The sequence below is a fragment of the Gouania willdenowi genome, chromosome 9 (genome assembly GCF_900634775.1).
Source record: "Gouania willdenowi chromosome 9, fGouWil2.1, whole genome shotgun sequence".
Taxonomy (NCBI): Eukaryota; Metazoa; Chordata; class Actinopteri; order Blenniiformes; family Gobiesocidae; genus Gouania; species Gouania willdenowi.
This window is the reverse complement of record NC_041052.1, coordinates 22,262,059-22,280,711: the sequence shown is the minus strand read 5'-3', so window position 1 is coordinate 22,280,711 and position 18,653 is coordinate 22,262,059. Positions and strand designations below refer to the sequence as shown.

Sequence of the window (18,653 nt, the reverse complement as noted above, 5' to 3'; positions counted from 1 at the left end):
ATCATGTCTACCATCATATTGTGTTTCTTTGGTGTCATTTTGTGTATTTTGTTGTTGTTTTTCTGTTCTTTTTTATTATTCAGTATATTTTTTCTCTTCTGTTTTTGTGCTGTTGGTACTATTTTTATTATTATCTCTCAGTGTGTGTGTTTATAGTGCCGTTTGTTGTTTCTCTGATATTTTTCTGTATTTTGTCTTTAGTGTCTTTGTTGTCGTTTTGTGTGTTGCTGGTAATAGTAAGTATTTTTCTCTCTTATTGTGTGTGTTTTTGGTGTCAATGTGTGCATTTTGTTGTTGTTTTTCTGTTCTTTTTATTATTCAGTATATTCTCTTATTTTGTGTGTTTTTGTTGTCGTTTTGTGAGTTGCTAGTAATAAACTGAAAATAAACATTGTAAAACCAAATATTTTTAATGCTTTCATTTGTTAATTTTTCCTTTTGCTCTCTCAAAAGTACCTCCTGTAGAACCATCGTGTACCCCTAGGGGTACACGATGGTTACTGTCCCTTAGAGCACTGTCCCTTAGAGCGCTGCTCTAAGGGACAGCACGTGTGAGTGAGTTCTGTAGTGTGGCTTGTTTAGGGAAAGGTCTGGGTTAGGATGCAAACAGTAATCCATCTAACTGAGCTTTAACTGAGTATTTTAATACAAAATAAGCTATTAAATATGTAACTCATGAATATGGAAAAATTGTAAAGGACAATGTTTAACTGTACAATAGATATATCTCAATATAGGCAATATTGTCATTTTCTATATCGCCAAAATAGAAAATCTTGAATCTCGATATATTGCCCAGCCATAATCACGATATAAGTGTTTCATATCAGTCGATATCAATAGTAATTGATTAGTTTTATTAAGGACCAGAAGAAAAATAGCCAAATTTAAATACTTCTATATATATATATATATTTTTTTTTTTAAACATAATATTTACCATTTAAAACAGAACTATGGAAAGAACAGAAAACCCTCAATTAAATAAATATAAACTTTAAATATATGCTTAATCAAACAAAATGTGCAGGCATTCTTCTGCCTACATCCCCCAGAATGCCTTGCGCTTCTGGGTTTTCTTCTAACCCAGTTCAGTGAAGTTATCAGACATTCTATCGCACATATTTTCTATTTTTATTGATCACATATCTATCGCGATACATATTGTGATATATTGAGATTGAAGATACATCGAGTTTTATATTTGGGGATATAAAAATAAATATATATCGATATATATTATGGCTTATTTTGTTTTAAAATACCAGTCCTTCCCCTAAACAAGCCACACTATAGACCTCACTCACACGTGCTGTCCCTTAGAGGAGAAAAAGACTTAAGTGCACATACTGTGCTGCTGTATGTTAATAAATGTGCCTGTGTGGCATTTTGATCATCACATTTTAACCCAGAATTGTCTTTCTTGTCAGACTTCATTTGACATAAAATTATCGATATTTATATTGTATATCGCCATTTTGAGAAAAAATATTGAGATATGAGTTTTGGTCCATTTTTTGTCCAGCCCTTCATATATTGTTATAGTTTTTATCACCCAGGCCTAGAATTTATCATAAAAAGTATTTGCTTTAAACAGGAACCCTGAGCTCTCAGCACCTTTGATTTGTCTCTAATTGAACAGTGCCACCAACTGAAGTAGATGTTTACTTTTGCAAAAAAATAAAAACAAGAAAATCTTTTAAAAAAAACTGTAAATCTGGTTTAAAAAAAAAAAAGAAGAAAAAAAAAAGCACTAGCTCTGTTGACACAGTGCTTGGCTGAAAAAATATTTGCACGGCAACTTTCAGGAATACAACACCGAGGGTTGTCAGGATGTGAGGCCGACACACTGCTGCCTCTGTTGCACACAGCCTCACCTGAACAACCCCCCCACTCTCTCACACACACACACCCCTCACACTCGCGGGCCCCCGCACAGACAAACGTGCGCCACGCATGATCGCATGTTTGCTCATTTGCACACACAAACGCAGCAAGGTGAGTGAAATGCCAAGTGAGCCACCTGATGAAAAGACACCTCCACACACACAAGGCCTTGCTTATGCAGGGATAGGCCCTTTTATTCACTGGGACAATGTCTGTGTTGACTTTTCTTTGTCTGCACATTTTTAAGCACCAAAAGCAGCAGAAAGAATGGGGGGGAGAAAAAAAAAAAAAGAAGTCAGAGAGGCATGCAATGGTAGCCACCGACATGTTCAGACTCATACACGAGCTCTGCTTTCATATCGCAATCTCCAACTTATTTTTCTATTCAACCATCATGCTCGGGAGCTTTTAGAGTCCAACTATGTATTTGATAAAGATATGTTTGAGCTGCTAACCTCGCTCTCGCTAACGTGCAACCTCTCACACACAAGAGGCATTTCACTCCTCAGTGAGGACGATGATGTACTTGCTGACTTATCCAAAAGTGCTGACAAAGAAGCTGACGAGCCCTGGCATCAGATACAGTGTTTGGTCACAATTAGATGTGGCACTCACCTGGCATTAGATAAACAACACAATTCAGACAAAGGAATAACAATGATTGTTGTTTTTTTTTCTTTTCCAGCCAACTGTGAGGAGACACAAAGAAAAATAAAGTGTTTGGCCCTGCACCCCAGAGCAAGCAGGAGTCGGGTGGAACATCTCTGCAAACATTAAACCTCCTCCTCAGCTCTCGGTGGATTACAGCGGAATGTCAGCTCTGAGCAGGCTTTAAATCAGTTATGCTTGGCCCTCAGGGGAACTGTGTGCTGATCCCATGTAGGCCTGTCTCTCATTGCTCATGATAGGGCTGTCACATCCAAAATTTTTCCAGAAAATTAAGTTCAGGAATCAAATCCTTCATTGTCTTGCAGTTTGGGATTTAAACATGACTCACAAGGAATAGATTGTACCTGTAACTTATGCTGGAAATCTATGAGTTCTCCTGCTTTCACTTTTTTTTTTGTTAGCCAAGGCCAGGAGGGGGTGGGGGGTGGGTGCATTGGGGATAACTACAGACAGGAAATCCAAATTTGAATCCATGAATCCCAATACATACATGTACCGTATGTAGATTATGCAATTACAAAAGTATCTGGTTTGTTGAAATACTTCCAAATTTAAGGTGCAAACAAATATTTTCTTAGTTTTCACATCCCAAAAACACATTTCTGTTATTACATTTCAAATTAAACACTAAAGTTAGCTAGTGCAGCACGACTGTCGCTTATCTTTGTGGTGAAATGGGTTGATTGATCCGTGGGAAAGCTGTTTTCAGGAGCGTGTGCCTGAGCATGTCTTGGATAAGGCTGAACAATTAATTGCATTTGCGATATTATCGTGATATCATAAAATGCAATTTTCTAATCGCAAAGGCTGCAATTTTAATTTATTTATTTTTATTTTCTTCTCCTGTTAAGTTCAGAGAGTTTTTAAGAAGTGCAGTCCACAAATTTTACATGTTTGATGATACGTGAAGTTAGTTAGATATGCTGAAGAGGTAAAGCCACAGATTTGTTTGCTTTATTGTTGGAATCTGAGCATTAAAATGTATATTTTATATTTATTTAAAGTTTAAATAAATCTGAAATGGTTTATTATGAAACAGATTGATTTATTGCTTGTGTTCATTGAAAAATAAATGACCAGAGGCCCTTGAAAAAAAATAATCGCATATTAAAGGGGAAAAAAAAAAATCGCAATTACATTATTTTCCAAAATCCTTCAGCCCTAATGTACAGTATGCAATTACACAAGTATCTGGCATGTTGAAATACTTCCAAATTTGTGTAGGTGCAAACAAATATTTTCTTACTTTTCACATCCTAAAGATATTCCATTTCAAATTAAAAACTAAAGTTAGCTAGTGCAGCACGATTGTTGCTTATCTTTGTGGTGAAATAGGTTGATTGATCCGTGGAAAAGCTGTTTTCAGCAGCGTGTGCCTGAGCGTGTCTTGGATGTTTCGATTTTTACACAAATTTAACACTTTAACAGTGCACTTTTAAACAGTTTGAGTTATTTTCAAATTATACTCAGAGTTCAAGGTTTCAATAATTGATTGCCTGAGAGAAATCAGGAGTTTTTAATACTGTGGAGATGCAGAGGCAAACCTAAGACAGCAAATTCCTTTGCCTGGAAAGAGGTAGAGCGAAACAGAATAAAACGCCAACACCAACTGTGAAATAAAAGTCAAATCTTGGTATTAATCCCAATTTAAATGTCCCTCGTGTTGCACAAGTACAAGCACATACCACTCCTTGTAAATAAAACAAATCTGTCATTCCCCACAGAGCTTTCCAAACCACACAATATCATAAAGTGTTTGCAGGCACCAAGATTGTTGGTTTCTCAACACCAGGGAGGTGACAACATGAATGCAGTTACCCTGTGGGCAAATGTTCTCTCTCTCTCAGACAACCAGCAAATTCCAAACACCAATGATACAAAATAAAACGTTACTCAGGAGCTTTTTTTTTTTTTGCCTCGGCTGCTTGGGCCAGACGTGTGTGGGCAACTGGGAAATATCAGTGAATAGTACTGAATATTCCTGAAATGAACAGGTGTAAACATTAAAATGCAACATAAAAAATTAAAAATAAATGTTAAGCGCCCCTCACCCTAAACCAGGGTAATATGAAGACCTTAAGGCGGCAGTTAAGTATGTCAGCCATTGTCAGCTTGCTTGTTTTCTGCCACAGAGATGATTGACACCCACAGGTCACTCTGTCCCATTGACCTCATTCTTCATTTTCTAATATTGAAGGGATTAGACAAAATTTCAAACCCCACCTCCAAATGTGCATCACTTCAACGACAAAAACAATCCAACCCCAAAAAAAACAGCATTTCATAACAGACATAAAACTAAACCTAGAAAATCTATCATAAAAGTTGTTAGTTTTGAAAGAAAATGATTCCAAGAGTATCATTTTCTTTCACTTTTTAAACCATCGATCTCTGCTGGCCAAAAACCAACAATGCAGACAAACAACACGGCTCCAGTGCATCACACAAGCACGAGGAGAGCAGCCATTTAGGTAATGAGCCCCAATGGAGACCTCCAATGAAGCCATCAAGACTGCTCAGAATAACAATGGTCAACTAACGCCTTTCTAATTGAATGGAAGGTACGGGGTGGTGAGGGGAGTGGGCCCTGGAACAGTGAAAAGGAGACAGAAAAGGAGGGGGGGTGGGAGAGTGGGGCGTCTTTTCACTCAGATGGCTGCCAGGCCTTAACGAAAGTACTCGTTTTTTGAGGGGGGTTGACAAGGCTTGGGGAGGAGGTGGAGGAGGGGGGGTGTACGAGCTCGGAGGAACACGGCTCTCCTGCAGGGATTATTTCAAGGAAGTTTGCATAACAGTCTTTGAATTGTGGGCCAAACATTAGCAGATTAACGCGCTAAAAATCGTGCATGCTTGTTTCAAATCAGTGTTCGCTTCAACATGTTGTCTGACCTTTGCTGCGGACAACAAGTCAAACGCTCCCTTGATCCAATATCACAAGTTTTGGGGGTGTTTTTGCATTAAGGACATGGCAACAACAACAAAAAATAAATACTGACAACATCCACAGACAAAGCAGAAACTGACAGCTATGCAACAAGTGACTCTACGCAAACCCTTCATCAGCCACACTTGCTTGGCCTTCATCGTTATCTCCACGTTAAAAGCCTCTGGACAATGTCTGCCATGGACACTGCAGTGAAACACCTCCCATGTGTGTCAGAGTGAGGTATTACATTGTTGTTACTGGTGGATCTTGACTACAGGAACACACTTTTTTTTTGCCTCATGTGTGTGCACAGCATGCATGTGAGCAGAAATCTTGAAAAAAAAAAAAAAAAAGAAAAAAAAAAGTAACCAAACCCAATACAGAATCCTTTCAAATTAAAACAAGCATGCAGCTTGAAAAACACTCCCTCAATGTAAAAATAAATTAAAAAAAATAAATTAAACAGAAATAGAGGGAATTGAACTGATGTGTGCAATACTTTTGAAACTGTGTTTGAAATAAAGTTTGGGGGGGGAAAAAAACAAAAAAAACACACAAAAAAGTGTAACATGCAAGGCTGTGGGTGGCAAGGGGAGCAAACACATCCCTGTGAAGAACAAAGAAGTAGTTAGTAGTCCTTAAGAGGCCACTGGGAGGGGAATATGGCGGTTTTGGCTGAGCACAAGGAACTTTTCCGCACACGGACAAAGTTTTTAGCAGAGTGAAGAAAAAAGAAAATAAGCACGTAGACGGACACACACACAATGCACAGGTACACTTACTGTTCTGGCACTTGGGGACAGCGACCCATTGGACAGATATGGGTTTGTGAGGTCTGGGATCATTAGAAACGGGTAGCCCGGGTAGTGAGGACTCTTAAAAAAGCCACCATCTTGCTGTCTTCTGAGAGCTGCAAATGGGGAAAACGTAGTTATTCAAAGTGGAAATGAACACATTTGCCACCAGGAATGGACTTTGTGTAAAGTGTTTGTTTGCATGTTTTTTTTTTTTTTTGTTTTTTTTTTACCTTCGTGGAAGTAGTCTCGTGTTTTCTCGTAACTTTCCGTGTCCGCTCGGGTTAGTAGTGGACGCCTCTCCGCTTGCTAACACGAAAACACACGGTCGGAATGAAACGCTTAAAACACAGTTAATGGCTGTTTATGTGTGTGTGTGTATGTGAAGGTGGAAGCACTTGCTAACACTCTTATTTATTTACCTCTGAGTCCGACGAGCTGCTGTTGTTTTCAGACTCGTTGACCAAGGAGGACTTGACATCATCCAGATCCCTTTCCGCCGACACGTTTTCGGAGATCTTTTCCTCCTGCTCCCCTTCGTCTTTGAAGGATATCATCTCATCGTTGGCCCCCAGGTCGTCCCCACCGCCTCCGTTCAGCTGAGGCATGTTCACACAGCCGATGGGTTGAGTCGAGAACAAACGGAAACAATAGGACTTTTCTATTCAATCAACAGGAATCAGCGTAGCAGCAGTAGTAGTAGTAGTAGTAGTCCAAACGAGCCTCTGGAAACTAAAACTACAACAAATAACGGCTCATGTTCCTGTGTGCCTCGTTCATCCTCTGTGCTCCATGTTGGACCTGCTACGTTAACAACCCGCAGTAATCCACGGCTGGAGCTGGGCCGCTCTCACTAACTAACTATCTATCGGTGGATAGGAGCCTGTGTCTGGGACCGGATGCGCAGCAACTTGGCAAACTTTCGTCTCCTTGTGGACAACTTTGTGGTCCCTCGTAGGTTCTCTGCTCTATCTCCTCCTCCAGAGTATAAAAAACGGAGGAAAAAAAATATGTCACTCAAGCAGCCACGTCCGTTTTCACCTCCTTAATATCCATGTGTGAGAAAACAAAGGTTCAAGTGGAGAAAAGGGGACAAACGCGGTACAACACAGCTTTCTTTCTTTCTTTCTCCACCGTTCGCTCGTTTTCTTTTGCTCCCAAACCGACGATTCGCTGCCTTCTTCTTCTTCTTCTTTTTCTTCTTCGTCGTCTTCTTCTTCTTCTTTGACGCACACAAAGTTCATAACCGTTGAGGAGACAGAGAGGAGTACCAGGCACAGGCACAGGCACAGGCAGGGTGGGTGGGTGAAGTGTGGGGCTGGTCAGAAGGACGTGTTCGTCCTTTACCTCCACATTATTGCTGCTGCTGCTGCTGCTGCTGCTGCTGCCGCCGCGGAATGCGCTCCGAAAACTACTTGGTTTGTTCAAGTGGAAGAAAAGCTGAGTCCGTCCGTAGAGGAGGGGTTTAGAACTGAAAACCGACACTTCATTCAGCAGCATGCAGATCACATCAGCCATTCTTAACCCTCACACCACCGACACAGCTCCATATACACTCCCTCCAACACAGTCATGACTGGAAACACACGCTTTTTAACTATGAATGAACATTTAAAAAGTATGAAAATTATATTTATATAATGTCATCATTTACAATAACATACTTATATTTGACTGGAATCGTGTTTATTTATATGTTCATTGTTGGATCCTCATTAGGATCTTCCTGGTGTCACCAACACGGTGCCCGCGGGCCCCCGGTAGCCCACATGGACCATGTGAGGGGCCCTCGGGAGCTCTTGTCACCAATGAGCTATAATCTGATTTACTTTCCAGGATTGAAACTCAAAAAGGTAAATACATATTGTAGATGTGGTGAGTGCTTAGTAAATGTAAATACTGCTGATAAAGTTTTAGTGTTAAATTAACCATCTTTTAATGTTTATTTTCACTGAAATATTATGACATGTTTTTAAGTGGTGTTCTAGATTTGTATGGGTTGTTATATAAAATAAAAAAATATAATATATATGCACAGTGGCTTTTTATAAAATATGCAATAATTGCTACATTTTAGAAATGTTTCATGTTATACATTTTTTTGCACTATTATCATATGTTTTGTTGTTATTTTTTGCACTATTAACCTGTGTTGGTATTTTATGCACTTTTATCATATGTTGGTATTTTTTGCACTCATATCCTATGTTGTTATTTGCACTATTATCATATGACGGTATTTATTTATTTTTTACACTATTATCCTATGCTGTTTTTTGCACTATTATTCTATGTTAGTAGTTAGTAAAATAGGAATGTGATCATTTTCTATGAAATGTAATGAAAATGAAACAATTTCATATTTAGGAAAAAAAAAGTGTTGCAAGTTGACACTTCCACATTTCCTACTTTTTTTCAGTTACTGCTAGCCTTCCTTATTATCTTACCCTCAAATTAAAATGAAACCGTGAAGATTTAGTATTTAAGAAGTGCTTTTCTAACTGGTAGGCCTTTGGATTATTCAGTACCTATATGTATAACTTACAGTTTCAGAAAGGTTGGTGATCCCTGTTCTAGTGACCAGAAAACAAATAAAGATGGTTAAAAATAGAAATATTACATAAAAAGGTACATCAAGACACATTTTCAACACACCAACAAATAAATAAAAGGCATACATGATGTATACATTAAGGCTGATGAAAAAAAAGTATAATAAAATAAGATTTTTTTAAAAAATATGCATAAGTTTGACATGTCTTTCAGGTCAATAGGCAATTTGTTCCATAAGTAAAAGGCTCTAAAAAAAAAGACAGACATTTGTAAACAGTTTGTACTTTTATTATTGATGACTATAATGTCAATTGGCGTTAATATTGTTTCTGTGCACATGGAAAATCCAAACAAGTGTAAATGGAAAATAGTTTATTCTTTATCAAAATAAAAACATTTTATATTCATATTAGATTTTTAATTTATTATTATTATTATTATTATTATTATTATTATTATTATTATTATTATTATTATGCTTATTATTATTATTATTATTATTAATTCTAAATTATCAAGTAAATGTTAAAAAAAGAAAAAGCCCAAATTGTTAGTTTGCATGTTTGAATAAAGAAGTTACTCCAAAATGTTTTGTTTCTTTTTAAAAAAAAAAAAAAAAAATATTATATATATATATATATATAAAATGTATAAAAAATGTCAATTATTATTATTATTATTATTTTAAATTTAATCTTTTATTTGGTTACGACAAAAACATTAACATGACATCATTTACACAAACAAATACAATAAAGTTCATAATTTTCAATATTAATAAAGGTTCTAAACTTTAAGGCCATGACTTTGAATATTTTTCCGCCATCCAAGCAGTTGTCATGTTCTCTTTTTTAATAAGTTGTCCAACAAAGAAGCCGGAAAATTATTTGTTAAACTCTGAAATTGAATTCATGTGATGGTGTGTTTGAGTCCACTCTTACTAAAAGGGAATTGTTGTCGAAAATCTATGTGAACATGTGATTTGTCTGGCAAAACTGCTCAATGGCAAACATTAGGCTAACACACTTATAGACAATCACAGACACAGGAAGTGAAAAACATTCTAACATACATGTGGTTTAACTCAAATTATACAAAAACGTTCAAATAAAATTGAATTGAGGCCACGTTCTGATCCATCTTGCTTATTCAGATACCAATGCCTGTATCTAGAGATGGGCCTTTTTTATTTAACTTAAATAAAAACACAGAATTTTACATATATTTCACCTTCTGTTTATGTGAAGATTAGTAGTTTGATAACACACCATCACGTCTTTGGTAGTCATTGTCAAAGTGGATGATTGAATAATTCTGCATTTAGGCCAACAGTAAGAGAACACATCTGGCTTACCTTTCTGCTTCTTGCTTTGTTAAGACTGGAAATCATCATGTTTTCCGTTGGTTCAAAGGAACTAATGGAAATAATCTTCTTATACACAAGGTCTGCTATAATGGGTTACTTAAGAACCTGCATCATGAGGAGAGGTTTTAATTGTTTCTTCCCACTAAAGACAGCTTTATTAGTAACCAAACTGACACTAGCATTTATTTTATGAGTTTAAAAAAAAGACTTTATTCATATTAATTAGAACAATTAGGTGTCGATTGATTTATTGGTAATATCTCCAAGGAATTTCTGAATTAATGTTCTGGTCTGATTTCCTGATTTTGTTCAAATCTAACACATTTTGCCAAAATCTCAACCAAACAATAGACCGTACGTCATGGAAGATTCCAGTACATTTTTTGAGAAGATCATGATCAATATACAGATTCTGGATCCGTTTGAAATATTAACAAATCTCTATATATCTCTCATCAATGGCAACATTTTTAATTGACCAAACTTTATGAAATTTGGCTCAGTTATGGCGGGTTGGGTTCCTCAATCACCCCACTGAGTTTCATCTGAATCGAATCCAGATTGCGCATTTCATCGGGATTTAAAAAAACAAAAATGCCCAAACATTTGGACCTGCTGTATCTTTATTAATGGGGATAGAAATTAAAGCTATAAACTCAACCCATTAAAGCATGAATGATCAGGATTACTGTTTCAGATAACTGCCAATATCTGGTAAAGAGGAGATTTGGCGCTTGGTGGAGGTTTGCACTGTCTCAGTGCTCTGGTTTAATAAATGTTTATCCACTAATCCTAATTATGCTAATGATGCTGCAAGCCTGCAACAGATACCACGGAATCTCACACGCGATGTCTGTCTTTTTGTAAGGTAATCATTAGCTTTCTTTATGTCAATTAGGAAAGATAAACGTACTTTGAAAACAAGAATAAAGCCACAGATGAATAGCTATAAGGCAGTCATTTTACGTAAATGCAGGACAATAATGTAAATGTGGTGTATTTGTAATGTCAGCATGCGGCGTTGGAAGTTTCAAATGTAGCTAAGGAAAATGTGCATTAGTTGTTGTTTCAATTGTTTATGAAGTGATTAGATCATCAATAATGGGATTGAAATTGTAATGCAAAGCAGTGGTTAGCTTTGTAGCCTCTGTCTGTGTAGAGATCATGGGTTCGAGTCCTGCTTGTGATAAACGGCCCTCCTATCCAAGGCGTTTATACTGCGTTTGCCTAATCAGGGGTTAGCATTCTAAATGTCAATATCTATATATTATTTTTACAGATGAACACATTTTGAATTCACACGCTCCCACAACACAAATTCCTTTTACAACCAGGTGTTTTGGAACTAGATATAGGTCGTTAAATGCTGTTTTTTATTTGTCGCACACTTATTATGTGTTTTTTCTACATCACCCATTCTTATTTTTACCTTTTCAAACTGAGTCCAACAGATCCTTAGACTCCTCCTTGGTTCTGATGCAGTTTGACAGCCTATCCTTGTTTGGGGGGTGAGGGAGGGAAAGCCATTGATGTTGTTGACTGTGTGTCAGCAGGCTGAGGATTGACTGACAATTCAGTGGAGTCTCCATGGGCCTCATTAGATCCCCAGATTCCTACTATGTGTGTGTGCGTGCGTGTGCATGTGTGTGCGCGTGCCTGCCTGTCAGTGAGTGTATTTATATTCAGGTAAAAGTAATATATACTGTAGTTGCATTCCGCAGCCTCTATGAAAAGTGTGCCAGGTCCTTTACTGATAGAGGGTTCTTCATGCACACATACACACACATGGCTGAACATGCATGTGCAAACACACACACAGGTAAACTTTTGCCCCCAGGGCTGCACATCATCATGTCTTTTTTGTGGTGGTGGTGGTTGCGGTGGATTTTTAAAGTATGCAGAGAATGTAACGAGTGCATTTTCCGAATGTTGCTTCAGCTGTTTGGTTTCCTATTGTTTTATGTAAAGCTGCGACACCATTTTGTGGTTTGACACAAAGCGACTATTGTTTTTCCTACATACAGTACATAACAGACAACATAAAGGAAAAGTTTTTGTTCGTGGATGCATTGAAAACATTTAGTACGAGACGTCCTTGCCAGTTAGACGTGCGCACGTAGTGATGAGTCCATGTTGACTAAAGCTACTCGTAAGTAGTTTCTCGACAGACAAGCAAGCACATACATCTTGAAGAATGATGCTTTTCACACACATCATTGTTCAGTTGTGTCCTTGGACATCACTGGCATGCAGGAACTATACTGGTGAGTTCATGGTAAGCTGCAAAAGAACACTAACAGCAGGTCTGTAAAAAAATAAGTAAATAAAAAGCCATTGTGTCTAAAATGATTGTTTCCTTGTGATGTGTGTGTTTCCTTTATGACATGACATCCTTCTGGAGATACAATCTCATCACAAGATGGAAGAATTTGTCCAACGTGGGTTATGTGTAAGTAAAGCAGTCTGCACTAAATACAGTACTGTTTAGTTTTGAAGCAATTCCATCAAAATCCAATGTTAACATATTTCCCATTATTTTTATTTATTTATTTATTTCTTGGAAAACATTTCTCAGCTCATACAATATGTGAAATAAAATGTCATCTCTTCCTATTTAACAGCACACTGTTCCTTACATCTATAACTGCCATGTTGGAGTGGGATCGGTTGGAACTGGGAGCTGATGAGGGTCAGGAGAGATGCGAACAGCCACAATCTTAGCCTCGGGGTAGATCGACTGGTGGCCAGAAAATTTATTCAGAGGGTGCTGTCCCTGCATCTGCCTTACTTTGAAGTTGCTCTCTAAACTCTGGCATGTTGTACGTGACTGCGCGTTGATGTGGGAATTTTTTATTTATTTATTTTCCAAAGAAAGAGAATGAAACAGTAGGAATGGAGTGGCCGTGAGTGCTTGCTCACACTTTTTCACAGTACAATGTGTGCTGCTGCTATCAGAGTGCATACATGGTTTTTGCATGTGTGTTAGATGGAGTAGGGGGAAAAAAAGGGCAAGTGTAAAAAGAGGGCGAGAGAGAGATGCAGTATGTGCCACTGCCAATCCATACTCGCTTTAGAGAATTCAAGGTCATCCTTTCATGTTTTGCCAACCACCAGTCAATCAGTTTCCAATCAAAGTGGTGCTTAATTCAGCAGTAATTCCCATTGCCTCATCCCATTTCCCCACACTGTTTTAGAGGTGTTAAAGCAGCCATGGGCTCTACTTTTTTTCTGATCTTCTGTAAAGTGTTCAACATGTCTTGCTTGCCCAAACGCACCCTGTCAAGTTGTTTAAAATTACACGTAAAAAGGAATTGAAGAATCGTTAGATCATAGAGCATAACTGTTGCATTTGTCACATTACTAGATTGAAGTCTTACTTTCTGGTCTGAATTATGCCCAAGTCACGTTTGGTCTTTTTAACAGAAAGTCCAGTAGAATGTCTTCATTAATCTTCCTATCAGTTAAATTGTTATCTATCCATGTGAGATTTTTGTTCTCTCAAGTTTTACATTTTTAAAGTATATTTTGAAGCCGATTTTAAATTTGTTTAAAAGCAGCCAAGAGTGTGCAGACAAGAGTCGTCGTGTTGTCTGATTGTTTGCAGCTCAGCCAATCGGACAATTAGACAATTTTGATTATCTTTTTCAATGAAAGTAATTGAGGTTTTCATTTCTCATTTGAAGGGCCTATATCATGCTAAATCAACTTTTTGGAGCTTTTAACCTTGTTACAATGTTAATTCCTTATCAAAAACACCCCCAAGGTATTATCGGGCTTCCTTCCTGCATCGCTGAGCAATCCTCACTAATCCTGCTCTCTGAGCTGCTGCTCTGCCCTCTTCTGAAAAATGAGCAGACTTTTGTGACATCACAAAAGTGTGAACCACCCCCTCCAGGAGGTGCCTGCTGCCGGCCACACCTCCACAGTAAATATACACGCCCACTCTCTCGAAGCTAAAGGCATGCAAGCTACATACACAAAATGTGTTCTCTGCATTTAACCCCTCCCTGAGGAGCAGTGGGCAGCAATGGTGTGGAGCCAAAGGAGCAGTTCCATTTTTAGTATCCGTTACATCGCCTCTTATCACCTTTGACTTGATCTGATGTGTTTGTGACACAATGCGAGGCAGCGGTTGGACAAAACAAATGATTATCACCTTAGATCAGGGGTCACCAACCTTTTTGAAACCAAGAGCTACTTCTTGGGTACTGATTAATGCGAAGGGCTACCAGTTTGATACACACTTAAATAATAATTAGGGAGATTTTCAAAAGAGCGGGGGGGAGGGGGGGTAAGTTTGCTTTTTAAAGAGAAAATGAAATAATTCAATTTCACAGTGTTCTTTTATTTGAAAAACACATATAAAGTAAAGAACAAATTCCACAGTACCCGTGCAAATGGTAAATGGTGGTAGTAGTAGAATAAATAACATAAAATTAAACAAAAAAGGCATACATTGCATAAATTATCCATCAATCTATGCAATGTATGCTTGAAATAAAAATAATCAACAAAAGGAAAATTAAACATAGCCTATACAACAACGGCTATAACCATAACAGAAACACTTCCCTACACATGGTTGGATTTGATTTTCTCCCGATTTCCTCACTGACATTGTCCGGGCGGACCATCCTTCACTGAGCGTCGTTTCCGGCCGGACAATAATAACGATTACACCTCTTCTTATGCGGTGTAATCGTTATTATTATTACAACAGTATTATTATTACAATAATATAATTACACCGCATAAGAAGAGGAAGAAGAGTCTTCTTCCTCTTCTTATGCGGTGTAATCGTTATTATTATTACAACAATATTATTATTACAATAATATAATTACACCGCATAAGAAGAGGAAGAAGAGACTTCTTCCTCTTCTTATGCGGTGTAATCGTTATTATTGTCCGGCTGGAAACGACGCTCAGTGAAGGATGGTCCGCCCGGACAATGTCGGGCAGAAATCAGGAGAAAATCGGGAGGGTTGGCAAGTATGTATTAAACACAAAAAACACTTTACATTTTAAGTGTTTATATATATATATTGTCATTTCTAAGTTACATGTAAGTGTGATTTAAACAAGAATAGCTAAATAAATAAATCTCTATATATAAAAGCTCACTGGTAAGTGCTGCTATTTGAGCTATTTTTAGAACAGGTCAGCGGGCGACTCATCTGGTCCTTACGGGCGACCTGGTGCCCGCGGGCACCGCGTTGGTGACCCCTGCCTTAGATGCACTATTCCTGTAGTTAATAGAGATAAGGAGGAGAATAAAGTGACTTAGCAGCTTAACACTCCCGGTGTTTGAAGCAGCTGATCTCCGCTGCTGCTGCTGCTGCTGTGATAAAAACATAGCCTGAAGCGCTGAGACGGAATCACAATCACAATAGCCGCTTAAATAGCCATGTGTTTTATTGTAATGTGCAGTTTTTTGGCTGAAAACAATAGCAACGGTGTGTGGATAGCAAAAAGAACATCACTTTGGTGATCGGCCTCGCAAGAGCCAGGCAGTCTACGTCTACAGACACACCTACTCATGAATATGCATAAGTAGGCTCTAAAACAGCCCATTTTAAAAAAAACTGCTCAGAAAGTCACTTTTCAGAGGAATACAACTCTGGAAAACAGGTGAGTTTGGGTAAATAAATGTCAAATACTATGTTGTTGGGGTTCTTAGAACAAATGGAGATGGGTGAAAAATAGCATGATATAGGACCTTTAAATATGCAGATGAGATAAGGCAGATTGAACATTCTTTTACAAACTGTGCTAACCTGCTATAAAATTGGTGCATGTTGCTGACTTTTTTTACGCCACAATACTCTTTTATTGTATGCCCTGACTTTCCATAATCTAGAGCCGTGTTTCTCAAACTTGTTTGGCTCAAGTACCCCCTTTCTCTTATTTCTGAATCCAAGTACCCCCTTTCTCCAACTACAACATTTTGCTCAGAATACTTTGAATTCACAATTATAGAGCATAATGGAATGAATGAGTGAGTAATAACATACATTTTAAAGTATATAACTTTGTAAATAAGTAGAATGAAACAGTAGTGCCTCCTGAATAGATTTATTTCTTTAGTTTTCATCATTTCCAGTTGTCCGCCTCTTGTGCGACTGATAACAGTCTACTATTTTCAGTTCATGTTCTCCTCAAGGTAATTTCCATAACCATTGTTAGGATTGCCTCATGTAGGGGGCTCAAGTAAGCTCAAAGATTATTTTCCTACTGTACAGCTTTAATAAAACACCAAACTAGGATCTTAGTATTTGGTTAAGTGAGTAATGAACATTTTCTTTGTGAATTGACATTTTCGTTCAAAACTAATGGCTCATGAACTTCAATCAATAGTAAAGGTAAGACCATAAAAACTATCTTTTATATTTTGAAAAATGGCAAATAAACTACCCTGTTGTGTTCATATGTTTGAAAACGTTTCTGGAAATGTCAAATACAATGAATTTTACTGCACATTACAGGCATGACATGCAAAAACCTGCCAGGTCGGCCTTGCAGACTCCTTAAAACAGTCAAAACCACCAACTCTTTAGCAGGATAATGCTTCCACCCCACAACAAAAGCCAGATACCCCTGCATACCTTCATAGGGTGTGAAGTCCATGGCTTGACAAGTCAAAGCACAGAAATGTGGCCTAAGCAGGTGATTTACAGCAGATACAGTAGGTGTAGGCTTGCTCTAATGTAGCCAACAGAACACATTAAAATGATATGGGCTGTTATGGTGGTTAGCTATGGTGGTTAGCAACACTGCTTCTTTGATTGAAAGTCTAAAGTGAAGTGTGTATGTGTACTTTGCTATGTCTCCCTGAGGAGCTATTTTAGGTCACATGGAGTCTTTAAAGCACATAGTAAATGTGTGTTTGCCTGTGGTTTTCTGTGTCTGCATGTTGGTCATACTCTAGTATAATTTTCTGCCCAGGGTGTATTCCTAGTAAGCTGTAAAAAGCTTTTCGAACATGGCAAAAGATTAGAAAATTAACCAAAAACAAATACAGTTAAGCAAATTGTGTTATTGTTGTAATTACATTGGCCCCAACAATCTTAAGATAACAGAGCCTGCTCATGTCAGTACCCAGCTGCGAACAAGCTAGTCTGCAACGTCAATAGACTCTCATCAGCAAATAAAGGCGTGGTGAGTGTCCCGGCACCTCCATTTGGTTCTGGTAAGGACAATTATTTTAGCAATTAGCTTAATAAAAGTCAGGTAACTGGCTAGACTTTTTTATTTATTATTTTTGCAGCCACCTCAAACCAAAGGAGATACTGTATGTTCAACTTACAACTGCAATTATTTGCCCGTTATTGCTCATGTTCTGGATGTGTCACTATTTGCTACAGTATGTGTATTGTTCTTTAACATATAGGCTACACCTAACTATAGATCTAAGATGGGCAACTTTCATCACAGCAGGGCCACACAAATGTGATTGTCTGATCTAAGGACCACATTATCAACATGTCAGCATTCACAATAATGATGCCCAGTGTGAGCATTAACACAAGAAAGAACAAAAGTTTTTTTTTTTTTTTTTATCAGTTTGTTCTCTTTTTTCTCTCGTTTTGCTGTTGTTTTCTGAGTTTGTAGTCAATTTGTGTGGTTTTTGCAGTCATTTTGTGTATTCATCTGTTATTTTGGGAATTTCAACCGGCATTTTCTGCATTTTATGTGTCATTATATGTGGTTTTGTTATTTCTTGTGTGTTGTGTTTGCATTTTGTTTATTTTTCAGAATGTTTGTTGTCAATCTGTGCACAACTTGTGTAATTGTGTTGCATTGTGTGCGTCTTTGAAGTCATTTTGTATGTATGTATATATGTGTGTGTGTATGTATGTATGTTGTATATATGCATGTTTGTATGTATGTGTGTTGTATATTTGTACTGTATGTTGTTGTTGTTTTGTGTGTGTAGGTGGTTGTTTTGTGTTTCTGATGTCCCTTTGTATGTTTCATGAGTCTTTTTTCTGCATTTTTGGAAACTTTTTCATGTTTTTGTTGTTGCTTTGTTCACATTCTGTGCATTTTACTGTCGTCTTGTGTGTTTCCGGAGTTATTTTGTGCATTATTTTGAGATTCATATCCCTTCCAATTTCTTGAATTACAATTTTTGGTGGATTTGTCTTGGGGGCCGCACAGAATTAGGCCAAGGTCCGCATGTGGCCCCCGGGCCTCCACTTGCCCATGTCTGCTATAGATATTTATTGTCATTATGTCATTCTTAATCACATGCAGCATTAAAAAAGATCCCCCTTTTCATCCATGTTTTACAACTGAAGGCTAAGGAGAGAAATTATGGCATAATAATGAAGTAATTAAAGATTCAGCTTGAACAAATAAACTGGCAAAAAGACTGATTTCCTTATCAGTTACGTTGTTATAGAGTCCTATTGGCTTCAACAATCTGCCATTGTCATGTAACCGAAAATATCTATTT

At 37.6% G+C, this 18,653-nt stretch overlaps 1 protein-coding gene across 2 annotated transcripts in view; it reads right to left on the bottom strand.

The window, feature by feature from the left end:
* The window catches only part of tcf7l1b (transcription factor 7 like 1b), a 44,887-nt gene extending 37,176 nt beyond the window's left edge, over positions 1-7,711 (bottom strand). Inside the window, exons 1-3 of one of the 2 annotated variants that reach the window (XM_028457182.1) lie at positions 6,699-7,711; positions 6,510-6,585; positions 6,265-6,392 (exon numbers count right to left, since the gene is read on the bottom strand). In XM_028457182.1, coding sequence (XP_028312983.1) covers positions 6,265-6,392; positions 6,510-6,585; positions 6,699-6,884 — 390 coding nt within the window. In that variant the 5' untranslated portion in view covers positions 6,885-7,711. The remainder of the gene's footprint in view (positions 1-6,264; positions 6,393-6,509; positions 6,586-6,698) is intronic. The other variant, XM_028457183.1, reaches the window with a different exon arrangement.
* Positions 7,712-18,653: the final 10,942 nt, after the last annotated feature.